Source organism: Protopterus annectens, chromosome 6.part0 (assembly GCF_019279795.1).
Source record: "Protopterus annectens isolate FY-2018-M chromosome 6.part0, PAN1.0, whole genome shotgun sequence".
Lineage (NCBI taxonomy): Eukaryota > Metazoa > Chordata > Ceratodontiformes > Protopteridae > Protopterus > Protopterus annectens.
Genome location: NC_056737.1, coordinates 1,165,541,289 through 1,165,565,614, shown reverse-complemented (window position 1 = coordinate 1,165,565,614; position 24,326 = coordinate 1,165,541,289). Strand labels below are relative to the sequence as shown.

At 43.4% G+C, this 24,326-nt stretch overlaps 1 protein-coding gene across 1 annotated transcript in view; it reads right to left on the bottom strand.

Moving 5' to 3' along the window:
• The window catches only part of PSMD14 (proteasome 26S subunit, non-ATPase 14), a gene marked incomplete at its 5' end in the record, with an annotated part of 1,148,793 nt that overhangs the window by 78,837 nt on the left and 1,045,630 nt on the right, over positions 1-24,326 (bottom strand). Inside the window, 2 exon segments of the mRNA XM_044074781.1 lie at positions 8,008-8,070; positions 8,331-8,456. Of these exon segments, the coding sequence (XP_043930716.1) occupies positions 8,008-8,070; positions 8,331-8,456 (189 nt within the window).

Genomic DNA, 24,326 nt, shown 5'->3' with positions numbered 1-24,326 from the left:
AGGATCCGACGGCATAATGTACGCAAAATCAGAACCGAAAAACTGTTCTGCAAACTCCGACCGACGCCTAAGCGTTCGTCGGTTGAAAGAAGCACAGGCCGAAAGTACAGTTTTGTACCTACCATAAATGTAGATGTTCGAGGATCCACATTGCTGCAGTCCTAACTATTGGGTAGTCCGCTGTCCAGTCGGCCCGAATACCAGAGTATATGGCTGGCGTCGGTCAGACGTCAGGGTACTAATGCGCATGACCGACGCATATCCTCAGTCTTTTCTTGCCCCAGATGTCAGAAGGCCCTAAAAGACAAGGCCCAATATACCTGCACCAAAAATATGTACAATATATACAAAAATATCAGCATATAACCTCACCTACACAACCACCCCTAAACACAGAGGGAAGGAGGGTTGGACTGCAGCAATGTGGATCCTCGAACATCTACATTTATGGTAGGTACAAAACTGTACTATGTTCTTCATTCCACATTGCTGCAGTCCTAACTATTGGGTAGAATCCCAAAGCAGAGGTAAGGGAGGCTGGCAAATCATAAAGAAGCAGGAGCTGACAACATGCCTTGCAAAATAGCTGTGGCAAAACCAGCCCTAGACTTAGAGTAGAGAGGAAGGTGATAATGCTTAGAGAAAGTATGCACTGAACTCCAAGTAGCTGCCTCCAAAATATCCTTAGTTGCCACCCCTTAGAAATGCTGTTGAAGTGGCAGTAGCCCTAGTGGAATGAGGCCTAATCCCAGCTGGAATCACCTTGCCATGATGGGAATAACAAAATGCAATGCAAAACCCAATCCACCTAGAAATAGTTTGTTTTGACACAGGCTTGCCCTTAACTCAAAGCAAAGAAACAAACACCTGCTGAGACTGCCTAAAATCCTTAGTCCTGCTTAAATAATAACGCAATTGCCTGTGTACATCTAAAGTGTGCAAAATCTTTTCCCCTTTATTTTGGGGTCTGCATAAAAGTAGGCAAATGAATAGTTTGGTTTAAAGCCACACTAGAAACCACCTTAGGCATAAAGGAAGGATTAGTACGTAATGATACCCTATCCTTTTGGAAAATCAACGAGGGCTCTACTCCCATAAGGGCCTGCAACTCAGACACCCTTCTTTCAGAAGTAATAGCCAACAGAAAAGCAGTCTTCCATGACAAGTATTTCAATTCAGCAGTAGCCCAGGCTCAAAAGGTTGTAGAGTAAGTTTTCAACACAAAATTGAGATCCCAAGCAGGAGTAGGAGCTCACGGGGGTCTTATATTCTTTGCCCTCTAAGAAACTGCTTGAACAAAGGATGCGAAAACAATGGTGGGTCACAATCATAGTGAGCTGAAATTGCTGCAGCATGAATCTTAATGGAAGAGAAGGACAAACCTTTGTCCAATAACTCAGTAAGATATTGAAGAGCCACACTCAAATTAGGCTCAGAAATCTCCAAATTCTTTGCTGTACTCCAAAATAAAACTCTTCCATTTTTCTGCGTACACTTTCCTTGTACTAGGTCTTCTAGCTTCCATAATCACATTTAAAACTTGTTGAGGAAGTTGAGACCTGCTGTGTTTCAACACAGAATATGCCAGGCTGTTAGATGAAGAGAGTGAAGCTTGACATTGAGCAGATGACCGTCCTTCTGAGATAACAGATGTGGAATCAAAGGTAAAGGCCATGGAGGCTTCCTTACCAGACTCCTTAGTAGTGGGTACCAGTGTTGCCGAGGCCAATCTGGAGCTATTAAAATCATCCTTGGCTTGTCTTGTCTGACCTTTAAGAGCACCTTTGGAAGAAGAGGCAGAGGTGGAAAGGCATACACATGAAGATTTTTCCAACTGAAAGAAAGAGCATCCACTTTCCAAGCTGTGTGATGAAACCCCTTTGTGCAAAACTTTGGCAGCTGGTGGTTTAGTGGAGAAGCGAACAGATCTATGTCTGGAGTTCCCCATGACACTGTCAATTTCTGAAATACATGAAGATCCAGTTTCCACTCGTGGGGATCCATGATTTGTCTGCTTAACACATCTGCTAAGGAGTTCTGTGCTCCCGCCAGAAACCTTGCCTGAAGAGTTAGTTGCAAGCTGAGCGCAGTCTCCCATAAAATCATTGCTTGCCTGCATAGAGGATAAGAATGTGTTCCGCCTTGTTTGTTGATGTACCACATGACAGTTGTGTTGTCTGTTAGAATCAACACCTGCCCTGGAAGAAGTAACTCCTTGAAAGCCATTAATGCAAACTGGACTGCTAACATCTCCTTCCTGTTGATATGTAGATGCTGTAGTCTGGCAGGCCACCTGTCTTGTATCCACTTTTCCTTTAGATGAGCTCCCAAGCAATGTCCGAGGCATCTGTCGTTAAAATCTGACTCGCCTCTGGCCGGGTCACAGAGAGTCCCTTGTTTAGGTGACATTCCTGAGCCCACCACAAAATTCTTTTTGAAGGCAAGGTATTATTTGAATGACAGTGTCCAAATCCTGGCAGTGCTGTGTCCATACATTTTGAGATACCATTGCAGCTTCCTCATATGCAGTTTGGCATTGGGAAGCACCAGAATACAAGATGCCATGAACCCTAATGCTTGAAGGACTGTCCTTGCAGTCAGCACGGACTGATGAGATAGTTGATGGAAGTAAAGGGATAGACTCTTTTGTTTGTCCGGGGTTAAAAGGCCATCTGGGCTGCTGTATTCAGTCTCACACCCAGAAAGCACATGTCTTGAGAGGGTACTAGACTGGACTTTATTTCGTTCACAGAATACCCTAGGCATCTTAGCACTGCTATAACATATTCCAGATGCTGTAGAAGGTCTTCCTTTTCTTGAGCCAGAATCAGGCAGTCGTCCAAGTAAGGATAGATTTGAATTCCTTTTAGCCTGAAGTAAGCTATCACTGGAGCCAGAACCTTTGTGAATACTCTGCGCGCAGTAGATAAGCCAAAGGGCAATGCAGAGAACTGATAATGAGAATTTCCAGCTCCAAAACGCAGATACTGCCTGCAACTTAGTCTTATAGGCACATGAAGGTAAGCTTCCTTGAGATCTAAAGTTACCATCCAGTGATCTTTGCCCAGCAGAGGTAAAAGCTGTTGTAACGTCAACATCTTGAACTTGGGAATGTCCAGATAAGTGTTGAGGATAGATAAATCCAAAATTGGTCTCCACGTGTTCCCCTTCTTTGGTACTAGGAACAGGCGAGAATAAAATCCTAGGCCCTTTCTGATACAGGGACTGGCTGAATGGCCCCTATTTGGAGTAACAGAGAAATTTGCTTGTGAGCCTCTTTCCTTTGTGGAGGAGGAACGTCTGGCATGCCTTTGAAAGGGGCAATGTATGGAAATAAAACCTGTAACCGTGGTGAATGATATCCAACACCCATCTGTCTTGAGTAATTAAATCCCAATTTTCTTTGAAAAGAGACAGTCTTCCTCCCAAAGGAGCTGCCAGAATCTACTGGCAGCTGAAAGGCAGGTCATTGGGTCTGTTTACGAAAGGACTGACCCTGCCCTCACCAGAAGTCTGAGCAGGTGAACTCCCTGTTCTAGGCCTAAAGAACCTTGAGCTCTGCCCCTACACGTCTAGACCTACCCCTAGACTGGGAATCATAAGCAGGATATGTCCATCCCTTAGTAGGCCAATTTCTACTAAACTTGTGGCTGCACCTGCAAAAATCTTTAACAGTTTGCATAGACTTAGCTTTGTCCTCCATTTTCTTTAAAACTGCTTCCACAGGCTAACCAAACAACACATCAGACTGTAAAGGAGCATCCAAAATCCTTGTCTTAACATGCTCAGCTAAATTCTGATCCCTCAACCAGGCATGCCTGCGAAGAACAGAACTAGTGGCAGCCACCCTCGAGGAGGCCTGTACAGCATCAAAACCACATTGCAAAGAATGCTTACCCACTTGTTCAGACACATGAACTAAATCCAGCAACTCTTTACACTCAATACCTTCCGCCAAAGCATCCACCTTAGATTTCAGTTGTGAAAGGAGATAATTTTGATATTTTAGCATGTGAAACTGACAATTCAACGCCTCATGGCTAAAGTGGAAGAAGTATACACTTTCTTTCCCCATCTATCCAAAGCCCTTGCCTCTTTATCAGTGGGAACAGGGTTTTAACCACAGAGGCCTTAACACCTTTAGGTCCCTGAGAAACAGTTTCGGGTCTGCCCTAGGACTCTTAAAAGATACTTATGAGCTTCAGGCACCCTATAGTACCTATCAGGTTTAACAGGAGCAGGAGGCAAAGAATCAGGGTTCAGGGAAGCCTCTGCAAAACATCTTCCACCACATTCAACACAGGAGGTATAGCTAAGGGCCTATGCTGGGGTAAAAGCAAGAATTCCTAAGCCTTTTCCTGAATCAGAGTAATCCTGGCCTTCCCATTTAAAGTGCTCCCTCATGGAATGCAGAGTCTCTGAAAATGAGAAATCCTCAGGAGGAGAAGCTGTAGGAGTGGAATCATCCACATCAGAATCAGAATAAGGAGGATACTCCTGCAAATCTTCATGAAGACTCAGAAGCCTCTGAACACTGTTCAAAACTATCAAACTCAGGTTCCACCCTAGGCCTCTTATCAGGAGGGCATAGAACCTCTAATCATAGTAATCAAATCTTCTGCCATTTTAAGCATATGTTTCTTAGGCACAGAACCTGAAGTGCTAGGAGAAGCCCCACTGAAGCTAAACTTGGCCTACCTCTCAAAGAAGTTTTGGAAACAGAAGGAGAGGCTCTAACCACCTTGGGAAGAGAGGGAAGAACAGTAACCTGAGAAGCCCCTCAGCCTGGCCTACCTCCTGAGAAGGCACATCCTGTAACAGTAAAGTCTCTGCCTGAGACTCCAAAGAAACTCCTGGCAAAACCTCTGGCTCCACTGAGCCTTCTAAAGAACCGGCGTCCGGGACTGCGGTTCATCAACCCTAGGCTTCGCTGTTTGTCCTTGCGCTTCTTGGGCCGGAGCATCCGGCGGCATTTTATAATTGCAACGCTTCCCAAACACTAACCTGGCACAGTCTAACCTTCTCTTAATAGTGCGTTTGTTAAACCTAGCACAAGAGCGGCATCCAACAACGCCGTGCTCAGGCCCTAAACAAGGTATACACAAGGTATGGTAATCCCTATGAGGTATCTGTTTCCCACAAGAAATACAGTTATTCACTTTTTCTGACATCGGTTAAATACTGAGGCAAGAAAACCAAAATGTTCCCAACGGGTACTTAGCCAACTCTGATTCGGTCTGAAACTCCGACTTCAGAAAATTTCAGAACGCCAACCTGCACTCGCAAAACTGCTTCTGCATCGGACCATGCGGCAAAAAAGACTGAGGATATGACGTCGGTCATGCGCATTAGTACCCTGACGTACTGGCGTCAGTCTAATGCGCCCTGACCGGCGCTCTGGTATTCGGGCCGACTGGACAGCGGACTACCCAATAGTTAGGACTGCAGCAATGTGGAATGAAGAACATCAGGCTGCTACGTCGTGGGCTGGGCCTAAACAAGGCAGACAATAAGAGTGGAAATCTTTATGAGGTATTTGTTTCCCACAGGTTAAACAATTATTAACTTTTTCTGACATCGGCTGAGGCAAGAAAGAGTCCCCAACGGGGTACTTAGCTTTAGAAGTCTTCGAAGTAGTATTCGGTAGAAGTAATCTCTGGATCCGACCGACCGGCACTTGCTAACAGCTTCTGCTTCGGGCGCCACGCGGCAAGAAAGACTGGGGAAAATGGCGTCGGCTGATGCTTTTATACCCGAAGACCAACAGAGATGACGTCGGGTGAAGTGCGACATCAGCCGAAGCCGGACCCGGACTTTGGAATCCGGCCGACTGAAGGGCTGCCTGACGACAGGACAACCCAGTTGTTATGACTGCAGATGCATCCATGAAGGACATCACTTGTTACCTCATAGGTTCACATGCCAACACTAGACAATTAGCCTGCAAACTATTACATGCCTAGCCAATAACCAAACAGTAATCAAAGGTAAGAACCAATCCTTGTACCTTGCGTCGGTGAGGTAAGCACCCTAACCATTATGCAACTCTCCAACCAAGATGTCAGATGTTTTTATGCATGAAATCATCTGCTGCTTAAATACATTTGTCTCAATGGTTTCAGTATTTGAGTTACTGTACTTCATGGCTCTCAACCTCATAGCAAATAAAATTCTGGATAAAGACAAAAATAATGGTGGGCGGCGGGGGCTAAAGTAAAAAGAGGGGCATGTTTTCAATACCAAATTGTAAGAGTAACTGACCAAAAATGTGAAGCAAAAATCTACACATTTTGTGAAATTCCTGACAACTGAAGAGAATATGGTGGACTTTGTGCCACTATGAAAAATATTTTTCATTTTATAGCTAATAGGTTAATAGGTAGGTACTAGCCTATCGGCCCTGGGGCCTATACAAGCCCAGCCAAAAAGGTACCCTGGCTTTGCCACCCAAGAAAATGATTTTCCTGTGCCACTGCCGAGCAGAGCCACAGTGATGATCCCTGGGGTGAATTTCCTGTTTCCCATCCAATCATCAGGATTTTTCTTGAAGAGTGCTAATGAGGAGCTTTGTTTGATATAGATAGATAGTTTATTCCAGAGTATGGGAAGTCTCTGGGACAGAAATCTATCCCTCCGGCATGTTCTGTTTATTGTGGTGACAAGGTTTAGGTCCCTAGAGCATGTAGCTCAGAGGGACTGGGATTTCTTTAAGTGGTGCATGTCCAACAGCTCTGGGTTTGACATAGCTTTGTATGTTAGGCAGAGATCACTTCTGAGTAGGCGATATGTGACGGAGTAAAGCTGGAGTTTTTTGAGACGGTCTGCGTAGCGCATCTGTTTGAGGACAGTAATCCTCTTTGTGAGGTATTTCTGCGGCCTTTCCAGTTGTTGTAGATGTCTTGTGAGGTACATACCAAAAGGGGCGTTGTACTCTATAATGGGTCTAATGAGTGATGAGTAGAGGGGAACAATGATCCTTTTGTGATGAGGTGTGCCACGTAGAAGGTTTTCCTGACTACTGTGGCAATGTGATTATCAAAGGAAAGACTACTGTCCACCTGTGTTCCAAGGTCTCTTATCACACTTTCGGTGTTAAGTATACTACCGCCTATGTTGCAGTTCATGGGTACAGAGTTTTTACCAAAGGGGATGACACCAGGCATCTGTCTCAGTGAGGCCCTTTTGTAGGATGTCCACATCGTTAGGAGTTTCGATTATGGCTCCTAGTTTGCAGTCATCTGTGAACTTTGTTAGCCAAAGACTTCTGTGTTAGCCTGTACTTCAGAGAAGTAGATACCAAACAGGAGAGGACCCAGGACTGAACCCTGTGGTACTCCACTTGTCACTGGTCTGAAGTTGGATTTGGAGTCTGCTACTTTCACAGTGTGGGTTCTGTCAGTGAGCCAGTTGGCAACCCATCTTGTGACATAGGGATTTATACCTAGTTTAGTGAGTTTATCTATAATTTCAGAGTGGGGGATGGTGTCGAAAACCTTGGCAACATCTAGATAGGCTGTGTGAACCACCTTACCCTTGTCTATGGCTTTGGTGACTGCTTCAAAGAAGTCTATCAGGTTTAGGAGACATGATCTGCCTTTTACAAACCCAAACTGGGTGGGGTCCAGAGTTTGTAGATTACCATTGTCTTTGTTTATAAGTTCCATGATGATACGTTCCATGGCCTTGCAGACCAGGCTCATCAGGCTAATGGGGCGGTAGTTCCCGGGGTCCATGTTGGCTTCCCCCTTGTGGAGTGGGATAACCGCCGCTGTGCGCCATTCAGCAGGCACAAAGCTTTGTTTGGATAAGTAGACCACTGAGCTATGAATGAATTAAATATAATCTATCTATAGGTGGACATGATTTTCATTCGTTGTGGAAAGCAAGAAATTTAAACATGTAAGAAAAAGAATACGAAAAAATTTAAACAAGTAAGAAAAAGAACGCATAAATAAATTCTCAATAATTCCAAAGAAATAATATTCCAAATATAAGATGAACCCTTACCTGTTTTCCGACATTTTTTATTGCCAGTTGTTCAGGTGTCATTTTGTCTTCTTCTTCTACAGCCTGACAAAGTGGAAAAAATTGACAATTGTTACTACCATTAAAATGGAAACTGGTGAGAATAGTTACTACCATTAATGTACAAATCAGTGCAATCATTACTACCATTAATGTAGAAATCAGTGACAACCATTATTACCATTAATGCAGAAATCATAACAATCGTTGCTACCATTAAAGTGGTTCTTATCTGGTTAACACAGAAAAATTAACTTAATTTTCTTACACTAAAGTGATATATTACCAAAACGCTGCTAAAATACCTTGTTGTAATTTTTGGCCAGATCCAGCATTTCCTTTACGACTGTTTCATTAAGTTTACAGTGCTCGCTATAGTCTTGTAGTGTTAGACCTTCCATCCAGCTCTTTTTGTGCAAATTCAGTAACATCTGCAAAAGACACAAATTATTCTCAACTTATTACCTGCTATCTGCAAGCTTCGGTACATCTAATGAATTAAAAAAAAGACTTCTAACTTTTAGTTTAACTACTACTACTTCCAATACATTACTCGGGGAAAAACAGAAACATACAGGATAATTGCATAAACAAGTGAAAATGCCTTTTTTTATTTTTAACACGTTTATTGAATTATCACTTAAGACACAGGCAAACATACATTTACATCAAAGAAAACAAACCATATTAACATTCCCATTTGCAAACTTTACACATCACATAGTCTTTTGAATATTTGTCATCAATTCAACATTACACAAACTGATCAAGTCTTGCTTTCCCTTTACCCTCAATTCCTCCTACAAATTACTATTTTGCATGTATTGCTCCCCACAATTCCCATTTTTCTATGCAATTTGCTTCTACCCCTTTCTAAAGATTCCACTTTAAGTTCTTTCATCTCTGTTACAACATTTATTACTTCAAATACAGCTGGCTTAGACTTTCATTTCCACTTTACAGCAACTGCTTTTTTGGCAGCCACCAGAATTAAAAGTAATAAGGCCTTACTACATCTAGGTAATTTAGATCCTGTGCCCCAGCTAAAAAAAAAAAATAATTTACTACGTTACACTATTTGCTCACCCAATATTTCTGACTGAGCAATCTGCAGGGAATTTTTCAAATCTAAACTCATTATATTCCCAAAACATGTTCCGAGTTACCTCTTTCTTTCCCATCACATCTCCAACATTTGCCATCTACCTAAGGAAAAATTCTTTGGAGTCTGCCTGATGTATAAAAATACCTATGCAAACACTTTTAAGCAAAACTCCTAACTCTTCCAGATTTTGCTGCATACTTGGGAGCCATACATATGTCCTCCCATTGTTTCCTTGTGAACCACTTATCCAAACTCTCCTGCCAATCTTTTCTAACCTCCTCCGATTGATTTCCATAGTTACCGTGCAGTATTTTATATGTCCTACTAACTACCCCTTTTTAACAACAGTTTCTGTTCTAGATTCAACTGAAATCTTTACCAGAGAAGTAGTTCTTTCACTTAGGACTTCCATATCCATTTCTCTTAGCCTATACTCATATCAATCCCTGAAAGGAAAGCAGTCTCTAGCCTGCAGTGCAAATATATTCGTGGCTTCTTCCCATTTTATAACCTTTTCTTCGTCAGATATTTGTTCCCAGTACCTTGGTTCTTTTGTCAGTTTTCTCCAGTAAAATCCACACCCTGTTGTCTATTTTTGTACCCCTAACTGCAATCACCCCTACTGGCAGAATCTCTCTTTTGAATTCTCGTATTAACTTATTTCTTATTTTCTGCTACTGTACAGATATAATATTCTGTGTGGCAATTCTTATTCTCTTTTTAAGGATCTGCATCCAAACTTCCACTCTCTCCTTACTTCTTGAACTTCTTCCCTGCTTCATCAACATCCCTTTCCACTTTGAATTATTGCTTTCTGCTTCTATTATACAGCTTCTTAGTTAAGCCTCAAATACATCTCTCTTCAAATCAGGTAATCTTAATCCACCTTCCCTACTAGAAGTACCAACTTATCTCACGTGAACCTTGTCCCTTTTCCCCTCCCAGATAAAATCCTTCACCTCTATTAATTACTGTCTACAACTTCTCCTCTGGTTCATAAAACTACTCCTTACCTGTACATAAAAGGGATTTATAAACATTTTCACTGCTTGTATCTTGCTATCCATAAACAAGAGCTTCCAGTTTCTCAATTTTCAAGTGAAAATACCTTTGTCCAAAACTGGGCAACAATATTTACTTCTCTGTCTCTCTTTTCCACCTTAATATATTTTCCAGAAAAAAAATCTTGAAAGGACTGTGTAAAGTGGTTTCCTTGAAGCGTCCAGCTCAAACATTTATGCACACTGTGTTTTTACTCGCTATATAAAGCAGCGATGGGTATAAGCTCACCATCTATATTTTATGTGCTTTTCGAGAGAGAGGCATCCTACAGAAATAGCAAATTAAAACACTGTCCTAATGGTAAAGGTTTCTTTAGAAGCAAGTACAAGGGGGAAACAGGAATAAATTACAAAATTTATAATCTTCAAGTGAAATAACACCAGCAAGTAGTAGAAGCAGTAGCAGTTCCCAACCCTCTCCAACCATCTACCCTTCCCCCACGGTATACTGGCCCCTTTAAAAATGAAGAGTAATTTGCTCAATCTGTAATGTGCAAAAGTTCTTCATGAAATCTTCACAGTTATGTTAGTTCTTAATTCTTGTGTCCCTCCTCTGATTTTTGGAAATGTATGTCTGTGTTCAGGACTTCAATAAAATAATCACAGGTTCATAGTTAGGTACTAGGCTATCAGTCCAAGGGCCTTTATTTTCCTGTGACCCTGTCGAGCCAAGCCACAGAAGTGATCCCCGGGGTGTATTTCCTATTTCCCATCCACTTATCAAGATTTTTCTTGAAGAGTGCTAATGAGGAACTTTGCTTGACATAGATGGGAAGCTTGGTCCAGAGTATGGGAAGTTTCTGGGACAGGAATCTATCCCTCCAGCATGTCCTGTTTATTGTGGTGACAAGGTTTAGGTCCCTAGAGCATGTAGCTCGGAGGCATTGGGATTTCTTTAGGTGTAGCACATCCAACAGCTCTGGGTTTGATATAGCTTTATATGTTAGGCAGAGATCACCTTGGAGTAGGCGATATGCTACGGAGAAAAGCTGGAGTTTTTTTGAGATGGTCAGTGTAGGGCATGTGTTTGAGGCCAGTAATTCTCTTAGTGAGGTACTTCTGTGGCCTTTCCAGCTGCTGCAGATGTCATGTGAGGTACACTCCAAAAGGGGCATTGTACTCTATAATGGGTCTAATGAGTGCCAAGTAGAGGGGAACAATGACCTCTTTTTTCCTAGATGAGAACCCTTCTGTGATGAGGTGTGCCACATAGAAGGATTTCCTGACTACTGTGGCGATGTGACTATCAAAGGAGAGACTATTGTCCACCTGAGTCCCCAGGTCTCATCACACATTCGGCGTTAAGTAGACTGCCGCCTATGTGGTAGTTCATAGGTACAAAGTTTTTACCAAAGGGGATGACAATGCACTTCTTGGCACTGAGCTTGATGCCATGCCTCTGACACCAGGCATCTGTCTCAGTGAGGCCCTTCTGTAGGATTGTCCACATCATTTGGGGACTCAACTACAGCTCCTAGTTTGCAGTCATCTGCAAACTTCATTTGTCAAAAGCCTTCTATGTTAGCCTGTACTTCAGAGAAGTAGATACCAAACAGGAGTGGTCCCAGGACTGAACCCTGAAGTACTCCACTTGTCACTGGTTTGAAGTCAGATTTGGAGTCCGCAACTTTTACAGTGTGGGTTCTGTCAGTGAGCCAATTGGCAATCCATCTTGTGACGTAGGGATTTATACCTCGTTTAGTGAGTTTAGTTATAATTCCAGAATGGGGGATGGTGTCGAAAGCCTTGGCGAGGTCAAGATAGGCTGTGTGAGCCACCTTACCCTCGTCTACAGCTTTGGTGGCTGCCTCAAAGAAGTCGATCAGGTTCAGGAGGCATGATCTGTCTTTCACAAACCCAAACTGGGTGGGGTCCAGAGTTTGGAGGTTACCAATGTCTTTGTTTATGAGTTCCATGATGATACGTTCCATGGCCTTACAGACCAGGCTCGTCAGGCTAATAGGGTGATAGTTCCCGGGATCAGTGGTGGCTCCCCCTTTGGGGAGTGGGATAACTGTTGCTGTGCGCCATTCGGTGGGCACAAAACCTGATGTGAGACTATGATTGAATATGGTGCTTAGGTGGGGAGCCATTTCTTTCTGAAGTTAGTCTAAAACGCAGCCTGGGATGTTGTCCAGTCACATGGATGCTGTGTTTTTGGCTTTAGAGAGTGCAGCTTTTACCTGCGTAGTTGTGATTACAAGGACTCCGCATTCTTCCTGTATTAGTTACAGGCCCTTTATGGGCTGAGAGGGGGGTAAAGTTAGCACTAAAACTATCTGCCAGGATGTTGGCAACATCAGTTGGTTCTGTAATTTGCATGCCATTGTGCTGTAACTCTGAGCAGATCTGGGCGTTGCCATTGAGACTCTTGACATAGCTATAGAATGCTTTATGGCTGTCCCTAGAATTAGTGGCGATTTTGTTTTCGTAGCTAGCTTTGGAGGAAGGGATCTCACCTTCTTACTGAGGCTGACCAGGGAACTCCTCCACTCATGGGATTTTACTCTCTTTTGCAATAGTTTCTTCCTTCTGTTGTAGAGTTTGTTTATGGCAGGGGAACACCAGATTGGCTTCCCTTTTTTGGAGGATAGCGTCTTGGTTCTGTTTGGGATAGCACGATCCATGCACTCATGTAAGTGCTTATAGAGTGCATTTGTGCAGGATTCAGCAGTCATAACTGTATTGTCCACCTGCATGGGTGTCATGAAGTTCGCCACTTCTGTCTTAAGAAGCATGAAGTTGGCTTTGGAGAAATGTTTTACCATGATTTCCTTAATAGGGGGTGGGGACGGGATGTGCATATCTAGGGTGATTAGCTTATGGTCGGATCTGACCAACGAGGAGTTGTCTTTAGGTGTGGAACACCGGTCACTCATGTTGGTAATGACTAGTTCTAGGATACTGTTGCCCCGGTGGGGGTGTGGATAAGTTAATCCAGGGCATTGGAATTTAGCTAAAGCATCTCAGTAGTTCTTAGCAGTCACCAAGTAACAGATTCCTAACAGATGCAAATTTCCTATGAAAGTCATTTATACATAAAATTGGTTCTGCAGTTGAATGAATCATGACCCATGTATTCTGCACTCTGGTTCACAACCACAGATTTGGGTAGCAAGCTTACAGCCTAATAGCCATCTAGAAGCTTGCCAGCAAAACAAGTAAACTAGATCTGCTCTTGTCAAGTCACATTTCACACATCTACTTTCAGCCCTATCAAATAATCTGTTAGCAAGATTAGGAGTAAAGCAAACAAGATATTCTGTTTTAATTTTCAGTGATTTCAAGCAAGGTGTATGAGTTGCCCTGAAGGATGATTACCAGGAAGACAATATATTTCAGTCCTTTAACCTAGCCAACAATTAGTGTGGAAAAGCATCATTAAGATCAATGGATTTTTTTTTAATGCAGCACTGTTACTTTTTGCTTTCATCTGCTCAACTCAAAAGGTCAGCTCTCTAGAATACCTTTAAATAATGCAGTTTACATTGCCTGCCATAACTTAAAAAGGTGAACATAAACACCCTCCCTAAACCCAGTTGTGTTTTCATCTCAGCCAATCCCTTTATTTGCCTGTAGCAACACATTCTGGTAATGCACGTGCATGCAGAACTCGGAAACTGCATTATTCTCAAAGTTTGGAAAAATGTTGCAGTTGGCTTACCTATGATCAAAATCCCTACATCTTTCTCCAGTAGGAACTGCACCAAACAGTTACCATTTCAGTCTAGTCTGTAACTGATGTGTTGTGATATTTCTACATCTATGTCACATGTTTAATGTATTCCTCTCCATTCCCAACCCAAAGAGTGTGTTGGATCATTTCTTTTGACTTGATTTACAGCGGCTAAAAAGGCAACAGAGCACTCTGTTGACGGATCGATCAGCAAATATCCACTTACTCAATTTCTATTATGGAAAGTCAAAATTTGTGTAGTAACAGTGGCGAATGAAAGCAATAATCACTGAGCAGTACCTTTTTGTGCTGTAAGGGGCCAAACTGGGAGCATGCAAGCGTACAGTAAAGCAACATCCGTAATTACCTGAAGTACTAACTGCTAGTTAGTTTCCTTATGCTGGTAGAATCTAGAGTTAGTGTATGTTAGTTAGTGCACAAGAGGCAGATTACCATAGCTCAGAACAAGTGGGAGGTGGAAGGAAAAGGGTCAGGGGGCCCTGGAGAATGGTCTTAGCCTAGCCTGTCCTAGACCTGGAGAAGGAATCTAGTTGACAGTACTTTGTAAAAGTATGCTCAAAGGACCAAGCTGCTACTCATTGTGGAAACCAAACCCTTTCAAAGACACAGATGAAATCAAAGTCCTGACAGAGAATGCCTTGATCCTGGCTGGAACAGTTTTGTTGTAGTAGGAATAAGAAAAGGTAGAAGCCTGGGACATCCATTTGGAAACAGTCTGCCTTGACACACATTGTCCCTTCTTATATCACAAGAAATGACAACTAACCAGAAGTTCTGAAAGACTGTGATCTGTTAAAATAGAACCTGAGATTCTGTGGACATCCAAGGTATGAAGTATCCTTTCTTCTTCATCTTTAGGTCCTGGAAAAGAAAAGGGTAGATGCATTGTTTGGCATAAAGTAAACTTGGACACCTCTAGTCATAAAAGGATTAGTTCACAAAGAAACCCTTTCTCTGTGAAAAATAAGATAAGGCTGGCTCACCATCAGAGCTTGCAACTCAAGAAACTCTTCTTGCAGAGGTTAGAACAATCAGCAAAACTGTTCTCCAAATTAAGAGCCTCACGTCAGCCAGATGAGCTCATTCAAACGGAGTAAGTGTTAAATTCTCTAACAAAAAAAGAAGATCCCAAGGAAGAGCCATCGGTTTCCAGGTAGGAATCTTATGAAGCACCCCTTTTAAAAACATTTTCAAATGATGAAAGAGGGGGGATTCATGGGCAGACATGCTGAAACGGCAGACAAAGGCACCTTGGTAAAAGAATAATAAAGACCACAGGACAGTAACTCACAAATACTATAAAACCAAAAAAAACACTACCACTGAATGGGCACTGTCTGTTTTGTTGGCATCAACTAGAAAGCCTTTTATCCTTTTCCATTTGCTAATATATGATTTTCTAGTAGTAGAAGGCTTTCTGGCCTTCACTAATACCTGCTGCATGTCCTCAGAAAACAGGTGTCTATAAGATATTAAGATCCTGTCATCTAGTCAGTCAGTTGTAATTGTCTGGGGTCAGGATTATCAAGCAGCCTTGTTCCTGTGCGAGTAAATTCAGTCTGAGAAGAAGCTTGTAGTAATTGCCCATGGCACATTACAAAAGAAGGGAGAAACAGTACTGCCTGGGGCAGAACGAAGTGACCAAAATCTTTGGGGATTCCTTCTGAATCTTCAGAAATATCCTCAATATCAGTGAAAGTGGTGGAAATGCATGCAGGAAAGTACAGTTGTGTACACTTACCATAAATGTAGATGTTCGAGTGTATGCACTGTTGCAGTCATCACCTGTGGGTTATCCCTGCTGTGGTAGCTCTCGGCCGGCCCAAAATCCAGAGTCATTGTTTTCCTGCATCAGCTGTTGTCACTTGCAGACTGACGTCAGGTCATCAGTGCTATGAAGCAAGCCAGCTGACGCCATTACATCAGTATTTCTTACCCTAACCAGTCAGAAGCCCAAGGAAATATGCCAAAGTGGTCCTGGTGGTTAAAAAACACCCTAAGAAGCTTATGTCTCCCTAAGGAAAGAGGATATAAGGGGGAAGGAGGGACGGAAACCAGGACTGAAACAGTGAATACACTCAAACATCTACATTTATGGTAAATGCACACAACTGTACTATGTTCTTCGTGTTTCACTGCTGCAGTCATCACCTGTGGGAGGATTCCCAAAGCTGAAGAGAGGGGTGGAAGGATTAGTTAGAGACCTAGGCATGGGTAAGCAAGCCCTGCAGAACTGCAGAGGCAAACCCTGCCTTAGCCTTAGAGAAAAGAGGAAGGTGGTAATGCTTTGTAAAGGTAGGGACCGAGGTCCAGGTGGCAGCTTCCAAAATGTCCCTGGTGGAAACTCCTCTGAGGAATGCTGGGGAAGTGGAGGCTGGCCTAGTGGAATGGGTACGAATCGACTTAGGGGGTGGTTTCTCATGTAATCTGAAGCAGAAATGGATACAGTGTGATATCCTTTTGGAAATGGTTTGCTTAGAAATGGGCTTCCCCTCTACCCCTGGGGCAAAGCTGACATGAAATTGGCCTGTTTTTCTGAAGGGTTTAGTACGGTCCAGGTAGTATCTGAGCTGTCTGTGCACGTCTAGTGAGTGCAGAATTCTTTCCCCCTTGTTTTGAGGGTTAGGGAAGAAGGTGGGCAGATAAATGGCCTGGTTAAGGGTCACATTAGATACAATCTTGGGCATAAAGGAGGGGTTAGTCCTAAGGGAGACCCTGTCTGCATGGAAAATGATGAAGGGCTCACTGGTCATCAGTGTCTGAAGTTCTGAAACCCTTCTGGATGAGGGGATAGCTAGCAAGAAAGTCTTCCAGAAGAGGTATTTCAGTTCTGGTGAAGCAGCAGGTTTGAAGGATGGTACGGTTAGTTTTTCCAAAACATAATTCAGGTCTCAGGCTGGCGTGGGTGGCCTTCTGGGAGGTCTGATATTAGAAGCCCCTCTGAGGAATTGTTTAACCAAAGGATGTGAGAACAGGGGCTGGTCTGTTTCGAAAAGAGCTGAAATGGCTGAGGCGTGGATTTTAAGGAGAGGCCACTACTGAGTAACTAGATAGCCCAGGATAAGAGGGACAGAAGGTTGAGAGGAACTGGACCCTCTGGACTGGCTGCAGGAGCAAAATCTTCTCCATTTCCCTTCGTAAGATTTTCTGGTGCTAGGCCTTCTGGCCTCAGTGATAATGTGTAAGACCTGTTTGCTTAGCAGGTGCCCCTTGCTTGCCTTTAGAGTATTAGCCAAGCTGACAGTTTGAGAGTCTGCAAGTCAGGGTGCAGCATCCCCCCCTCCCACACACACACTTGAGTCAAGAGGTCCGGGATCAGGGGAAGCTGCCTGGGAGGCTGTGATGTCAGGCTGCGCAGCAAGAGGTACCAATGCTGTCTGGGCCAATCTGGAGCAATGAGAATGGCCTTTGGTCCCTCCTCCCCTATCTTGATCAGTACCTTGGGAATAAGAGGCAGAGGAGGGAATGCGTATACGAAGAGGGCGTTCCAGGGGAAGGTTAAGGCATCCAACTTCCATGTTAGGTGGTGATATTCCCTGGTATAGAATTTCTTTAGCTGGTGGCTGAGGTGCGAAGCAAAGAGATCCGCCTCCGGATTTCCCCACTCCTGAGTGACTTGCAAAAAGATCTTTTAGTGGAGCTGCCATTCATGGGGTCCAGTAAGTTTCTGCTTAAGAGGTCTGCCAGGGTGTTGTTGACCCTGGTAGGTATTGGGCTATTAGGTGTAATCCCATGGAGGAGGCAGTCAGCCAGAGTTTCATGGCTAGCCTGCACAGACGGTATGATTGGGTCCCTCCCTGTTTGCTGATGCACCACATTACTGTGGTGTTGTCTATTTTGATAAGGAGAACCCCTGGCCTGAGATGGGGTTGGAGCCTTTTGTACTGCCATAATTTCCTTCTGGTTGATATGTAAGGGAAGGTGTTCAGCATCCCAAAACCTTGGGTGCACCTGCCTGCTAGGTGAGGGTCCCAAGCAATGTCTGAGGTGTCGGTGGTAATGGTCTACCCTTGTTCTTGGCAAAGGCCATTGTCCATCAGAGAAACTCGGCCCTTATACAGGGGATCAGAGGGAGAGAGGTCTCTAGAGGCTGTGAGTGTTGACACCAAAGGTTCTTTAGATACCACTGAAGCTTCCTCATGTGAAGCCTGGCCAGAGGAATTAAAAGGATAAAAGATGCCGTGTACCCCAAGGCTTGCAGGAACTTCCTCGCCGTGAGGTGACTTTTGGATGCCAGCTGGGTAAAGTAGAGCGGCAGGAAGCGCTGCTTTTCTGAGGATAGGAAGGCCATTTGAGATGCTGTGTCCAGCAGTGCCCCCAAGAAAATGATTCTCCTGGAGGGTGTTTGCTTTGATTTCTTCTCCTTGATGACCTCCAAGGAAGTTAGGACGGTTTTGACAAAGCAAAGGTCCTGGAGCAGCTTTTCTTTGCACTTTGCCTGAATGAGGCAGTCGTCCAGATAATGGCAAATCTGTATATTTCTCTGTCTGCAAAATGTTACGGCCGGGGCTAAACATTTGGTGAATACCCTGGGAGCAGTAGATAAGCCAAAGAGAAGCGCAAAGAAAGTACAGTTGTGTTTACCTTACCATAAATGTAGATGTTCGAGTATATTCATTGTTGCAGTCATCAGATTTGGGTTATCTGTCTGCAGGTAGCCCTCAGTCGGCCCGAACACCAGAGTCTTGGGATATCTGCGTCAGATGCTGTCGTCTCTTCCATGACGTCAGGTTGTCAGGGGTATAAAACATGCAGCCGACGCCATTACATCAGTTTTTCTTGCCCCAGATGTCAGGAGCCCCCAAAATAGGAAGCAATTACAAGGTGTGGAACACTTCCAGTAAAAAGTAAATACCATAGCCATAAAATATGGCCAAAAAGAGTAAAGGTAGAAAGCATACAGAAGTCAGGGGGCTGGAGTGAGGGTAACCGGGACTACAACAATGAATATACTCGAACATCTACATTTACAGTAAGTGTACGCAACAGTACTATGTTCTTCATGTTTCACTGTTGCAGTCATCACCCTTGGGTTGATTCCCAAAGCTGAGGAAGGGTGAAGGCTATCAAGAAGTATTAGGGCTGGCTACAGGCCTTGTAAGACGGCTGTGACAAATCCAGCTCTGGATTTAGAAAAGACAGGTAATGTTTGGTGAAGGTGTGTACAGAACTCCAGGTTGCAGCTTCCAGGATGTCCCTGGGTAGGGACTCCCGTGAGAAACGCTGTAGAAGTTGAGGTAGCCCTAGTGGAATGAGTTTTGATCCCCTGTGGAGTAGGTTTTCCATAGTGTTTGTAGCAGAAATGGATGTAGTGTGCTATCCATTTGGAAATTGTTTGTTTTGAAATGGCCTTGCCCTCTGCCCCTGTAGCAAAGCTGACTAGCAGCTGGTCAGACTTTCTGAAAGGCTTAGTCCTGTCAAGGTAGAACCTGAGCTGTCTGTGCACATCCAAGGAATGCAGGATAATTTCCCCTTTATTATGAGGATTAGGAAAAAAGGTTGGTAAATGGATGGCCCAGTTTAAAGCCACAGTGGATACCACCTTGGGCATAAATGATGGGTTAGTCCTGAGGGAAACCCTGTCCGCATGGAAAATAATGAAGGGTTCCACAGCCATAAGAGCCTGTAACTCAGACATTCTTCTTGCTGAAGTGATGGCTAGAAGTAAGGTTGTTTTCCAAGAGAGGAATTTTAACTCTGCTGTAGCAGCAAGCTCAAAAGGTGGAAGTGTGAGCTTCTCTAGTACAAAGTTAAGGTCCCGGGGCAGGAGTGGGAGCTCTCCTCGGGGGTCTTAAATTGTTAGCTCCTCTCAGGAACTGTTTTATCAGTGGGTGAGAGAAGAGGGGTGGCTCAGTATTGTAATGAGCTGAGATGGCAGAGGCATGAATCTTAATTGATGAGAAGGATAGGCCTTTGTGGAGCAGCTCTGCTAGATAATCTAGGACTTGGGGTAAGGTGGGCATGGCTGTGTCCTTACCTTGAGACTGGCTCCAAGAACAGTATCTTTTTCACTTTTCTGAATTGGATTTCCTAGTACTAGGCCTCCTGGCCTCAAGAATAACATCCAGCACTTGTTTGCTGAGGGTTGCTGGTGATGTATTCAGGGAATAAGCCAGGCTGCAAGGTTCAGGGTTTGCAGCTGAGGATGCAAAATCTGTCCCTCCTGCTGGGACAGCAGAGCGGGGGGGCTGATGTAGGTGCCAGGGTGGCACTGTTGTCAGACTGCTTAAGAGTGGGTACCAGTGCTGGCGTGGCCAGTCTGGTACAATAAGGATTGTCCTTGGCCTGTCCTGTTTGATCTTGAGTAGTACTTTTGAGAGGAGGGGCAGAGGGGGAAAGTCACAGATTGAGAGGTTTTCCCATGTAAAGGATAAGGCACCCACTCTCCATGCTTGGCTGTGGGGAGTTTTGGGGCAATATTTGATCAACTGATGGTTTTGGGGGGGAAACAAAGAGGTCCACCTCTGGTGTTCCCAACTGTGGATTAGAAGTTTGAATGAGTTGGGATCCAGTTTCCACTCGTGTGGGTCCAGTAGATTTCTGCTTAAGTCGTCTGCCAGTGAATTTTGTTTGACTGGCAGGAACTGAGCTTGCAGGCGCACTTGATTGCTCAAGGCTGTGTTCCACAGAGCCATGGCTAACCTGCAGAGTGTGTAGGAATGAGTTCCCCCTGCTTGTTTATGTACCACATAACTTTGGTGTTGTCTGTCTTTATCAAGAGTTGTCCTGGAAGGATAAGGTATTTGAAGGCTGTCAGTGCATTCTGTACAGCTAACATTTCTTTTTGATTGATATGCATATTGCTTGCTATATTCAACTGGACGTATAAGAGAATTTAAGTACCTTTATCTGCTCTTTTTTTCAAAAAAATGCAGTATTTAAATTGATTTTAACTGTGTGGAAGGAATATTAGCTGAACTGGAAGTTAGTCAGTGTTTGCTGAATTTTGTTATTTGCTAGTAATTACAGGTGTGGGGGTAGTCACATTCTTTGATTTCCTGTCCTTGCCTATTTAAGTGGTACAGTGTGAAATATTTTCTGCTTAAAAACCTCAGCTTTGTCCGGCTAAGAACTTGTTATATTCAACTGGACGTATAAGAGAATTTAAATACCTTTATCTGCTCTTTTTTTTTTTAAAAAATACAGTATTTAAATTGATTTTAACTGTGTGGAAGGAATATTAGATGAACTGGAAGTTAGTCAGCGTTTGCTGAATTTTGTTATTTGCTAGTAATTACAGGTGTGGAGGTAGTCACATTCTTTGATTTCCTGTCCATGCCTATTTAAGTGGTACAGTGTGAAATATTTTCTGCTTAAAATCCTCGGCTTTGGCCAGCTAAGAACTTGCTATATTCAACTGGACGTATAAGGGAATTTAAGTACCTTTATCTGCTCTTTTTTTTCAAAAAATACAGTATTTAAATTGATTTTAACTGTGTGGAAGGAATATTAGCTGAACTGGAAGTTAGTCAGTGTTTGCTGAATTTTGTTATTTGCTAGTAATTACAGGTGTGGGGGTAGTCACATTCTTTGATTTCCTGTCCTTGCCTATTTAAGTGGTACAGTGTGAAATATTTTCTGCTTAAAAACCTCAGCTTTGGCCGGCTAAGAACTTGCTATATTCAATTGGACGTATAAGAGAATTTAAGTACCTTTATCTGCTCTTTTTTTTCAAAAAAATACAGTATTTAAATTGATTTTAACTGTGTGGAAGGAATATTAACTGAACTGGAAGTTTTCACTCTGCTCTTCAGTTAGTCCCACCCACCCTCCCTGTTTTTGTTTTGGTGTTAATCTTAGTGGCCTTGCAACTGCCCGCCCCTCTTGTAAATTTGTGTTTGGATACTTCTTCTGGGCCCATCTCATTTGCTCACTCAACTGAGTGCAGTGAGATCATATTCTGATTTCAGGCACTCCTACTGTGTACAAAGAGAGCATCTGGGAAACAGAAAAAAAAAAAATTTAAGCTTGTTTCCTGCCTTTCCTGTTAAGTGGTATAGACTATTTGTAGGCTTCTGAGCCCCCAAGCCCTTCTGTGTTGGAGGGAAGCCTTCTAGCTTAGTTTTTTTTTCTTATAACTAGCCAGTTTTCTAGTTTCAGCACTCAAATCGGTTTCTTTGATCTCAGCACTTGTTCAAAAAAAAAAAAAAAAAAAAAAAAAAATTCATCTGCTTTTACTGTACTTGTGTTTCTACCTACTTTTTTTTTACTTTTGCATCATCTTAAAAGTACTCAATTGAATTTATTACTGCTTGGTGTAACTCATTCTAAGCCTTTTGGTTTAAACACTTGGGCTTCGGACCAGTTGTTTTGCACTGAGAGGGTTTGTGATCTGCGCTGTCGTGGCAGAACAGGTAGCTTACATCCTTCTAGGTTGGGAACTGCTGATTGAGGGCTCAGTGTCTGTTATTATAAAAGTGTATTAATTCTGGTTTAAGCACTTGGGCTTTCAGGCCAGTTATTTTACATTAAGAGGGTTTGTGGTCTGCACTCTTGTGGGAGGAGAGGCTGGACTCTGCCCTTCTGGGCTGGGAATTTCTGGTTGAAGGCTTATAGTGCATGCATATCTGAACTGCTTCTTACTGAAGTTGGTGCGCCTTGTTTGCTGTGGCATAGACTGGATTTGGGCCTGCTGGATCTAGCTTTGTTTGTGTAACTTGAGCACTAATCCAGGCATTCTCTAAAGTATTCAACTGTATTTATTACTGCTTGGTAGTAACTTGATTAAAGTGTAGCTATCATTCTAAGTCTTTTGGATTAAGCACTTGGGCTTCAGACCAGTTGTTTTACATTAGGAAGGTTTGTGGCATGCACTGTGGTGGCAGGACAGGTAGCTTTCATCCTTCTAAGTTGGGAACTGCTGATTGAGAGCCCAGTGTCTGTTATTCTTAAAGTGCATTAGTTCTGGTTTAAGCACTTGGGCTTCAGGCCAGTTATTTTACATTAAGAAGGTTTGTGGTCTGCACTCTTGTGGGAGAAGAGGCTGGACTCTGCCCTTCTGAGCTGGGAATTTCTGGTTAAAGGTTTATAGTGCCTGAATATTTGAACTGTATCTTACTGAAATTGGTACACCTTGTTTGCTGTAGCATAGACTAGATCCAGGCCTGCTGAATCTAGTTTTGTTTGTATGCTTGTTATTTCCCTGGAACGCTAATTCCACCTAATACGCGGCTTCTCAGCGCTTCTGGGGATCACTAGTGATATCTGCATTGCTTACTGTACTTATTTCCTTGTTTCACTTGAAAGAAAGTTACTGTTTGTCATTTTTGCATTTAAGTTACCTGTAACACATTGCACTTAAGTTACCTGGCACTTGCTCACTAAAGCAATTATATAAGTCAGCACTAAAAATTAAAAGCACTACACCCTCACTCCCCACTGTCCCTGGTTTTCAATTAAGGAATTCCCAATATTATTCTAGCATGTCCAAAGGTCAGTTGTCAATCTCCTCTCCGGTCCAGCTGGTGAATCTGGGAATCTTGAGGCAATGTTACAACTACCTCATGTACACAGACAACCCTCTCCTCCTCCCAACAAATTCCAACACATGTGAGAGATGCAACCATATAGCCAAACTGGAGGCTAAGCTCTCTCAACTCAGTACTGGCATAACCAGTCAGGAGGAGAAGGAAACCACACTCACTACAATTCCAGTCTCACACAGACCTACCACGACAGCAAACCAAACACATAATCACACAAAAACATACTGGAGGCTCTAAATAAAGATCTGCCGAAGCAGCAGAGACCTCCAAAGCAGACACCCAAGCAGCCGCTACCCCAAAACAAAACACGTACAACACATATCTCACAAAGCCAGTGTGCCAAACAGTCACAGCCCTTAAGACTAAACAACACACCTGATACACTTGTAATAGGTGACTCTATCGTCAGGCACACTGACGTCCCGCTCACCAGGCTGAACAAGGAGAGGATCACGGTGAGCAGCCTGTCGGGCGCTAGGATCCGCCACATAACACAAGCACTCAGGTCACTCCAAGGCAAGTATAAATATGACTCAGTCATTGTCCATGCTGGTGTGAATGACCTGAGACGTACCTCCCTGGACTACATGAAAAGAGACATAAAGGAGCTCTCTGAGCATGTAGCCCAGGCCGGTATGACCCTGACCTTGAGTAGCATCTTACCCTCACCAAGAATGATGCCACAATATGAAGACAAGATTATCAATTTCAACAACTGGCTTAAGTACTGGTGTCATTCAAAGGGGATCCAATGCCCATCAGCTTGGGATGATATGCTCGACAAGCCATGATGCTTCGCTAGGGACGGCTTGCACCTGTCACCCCTGGGCTTTCGGATATTGGCAAAGGCTCTTGCTACCCCCATAGTGCCTTTTTTAGGCAAGGCTCAAAAGACAAACCCACCTCCATAGGTATCACAAGGGATAAGAAACTAAGAGTAATGCTACTCAATG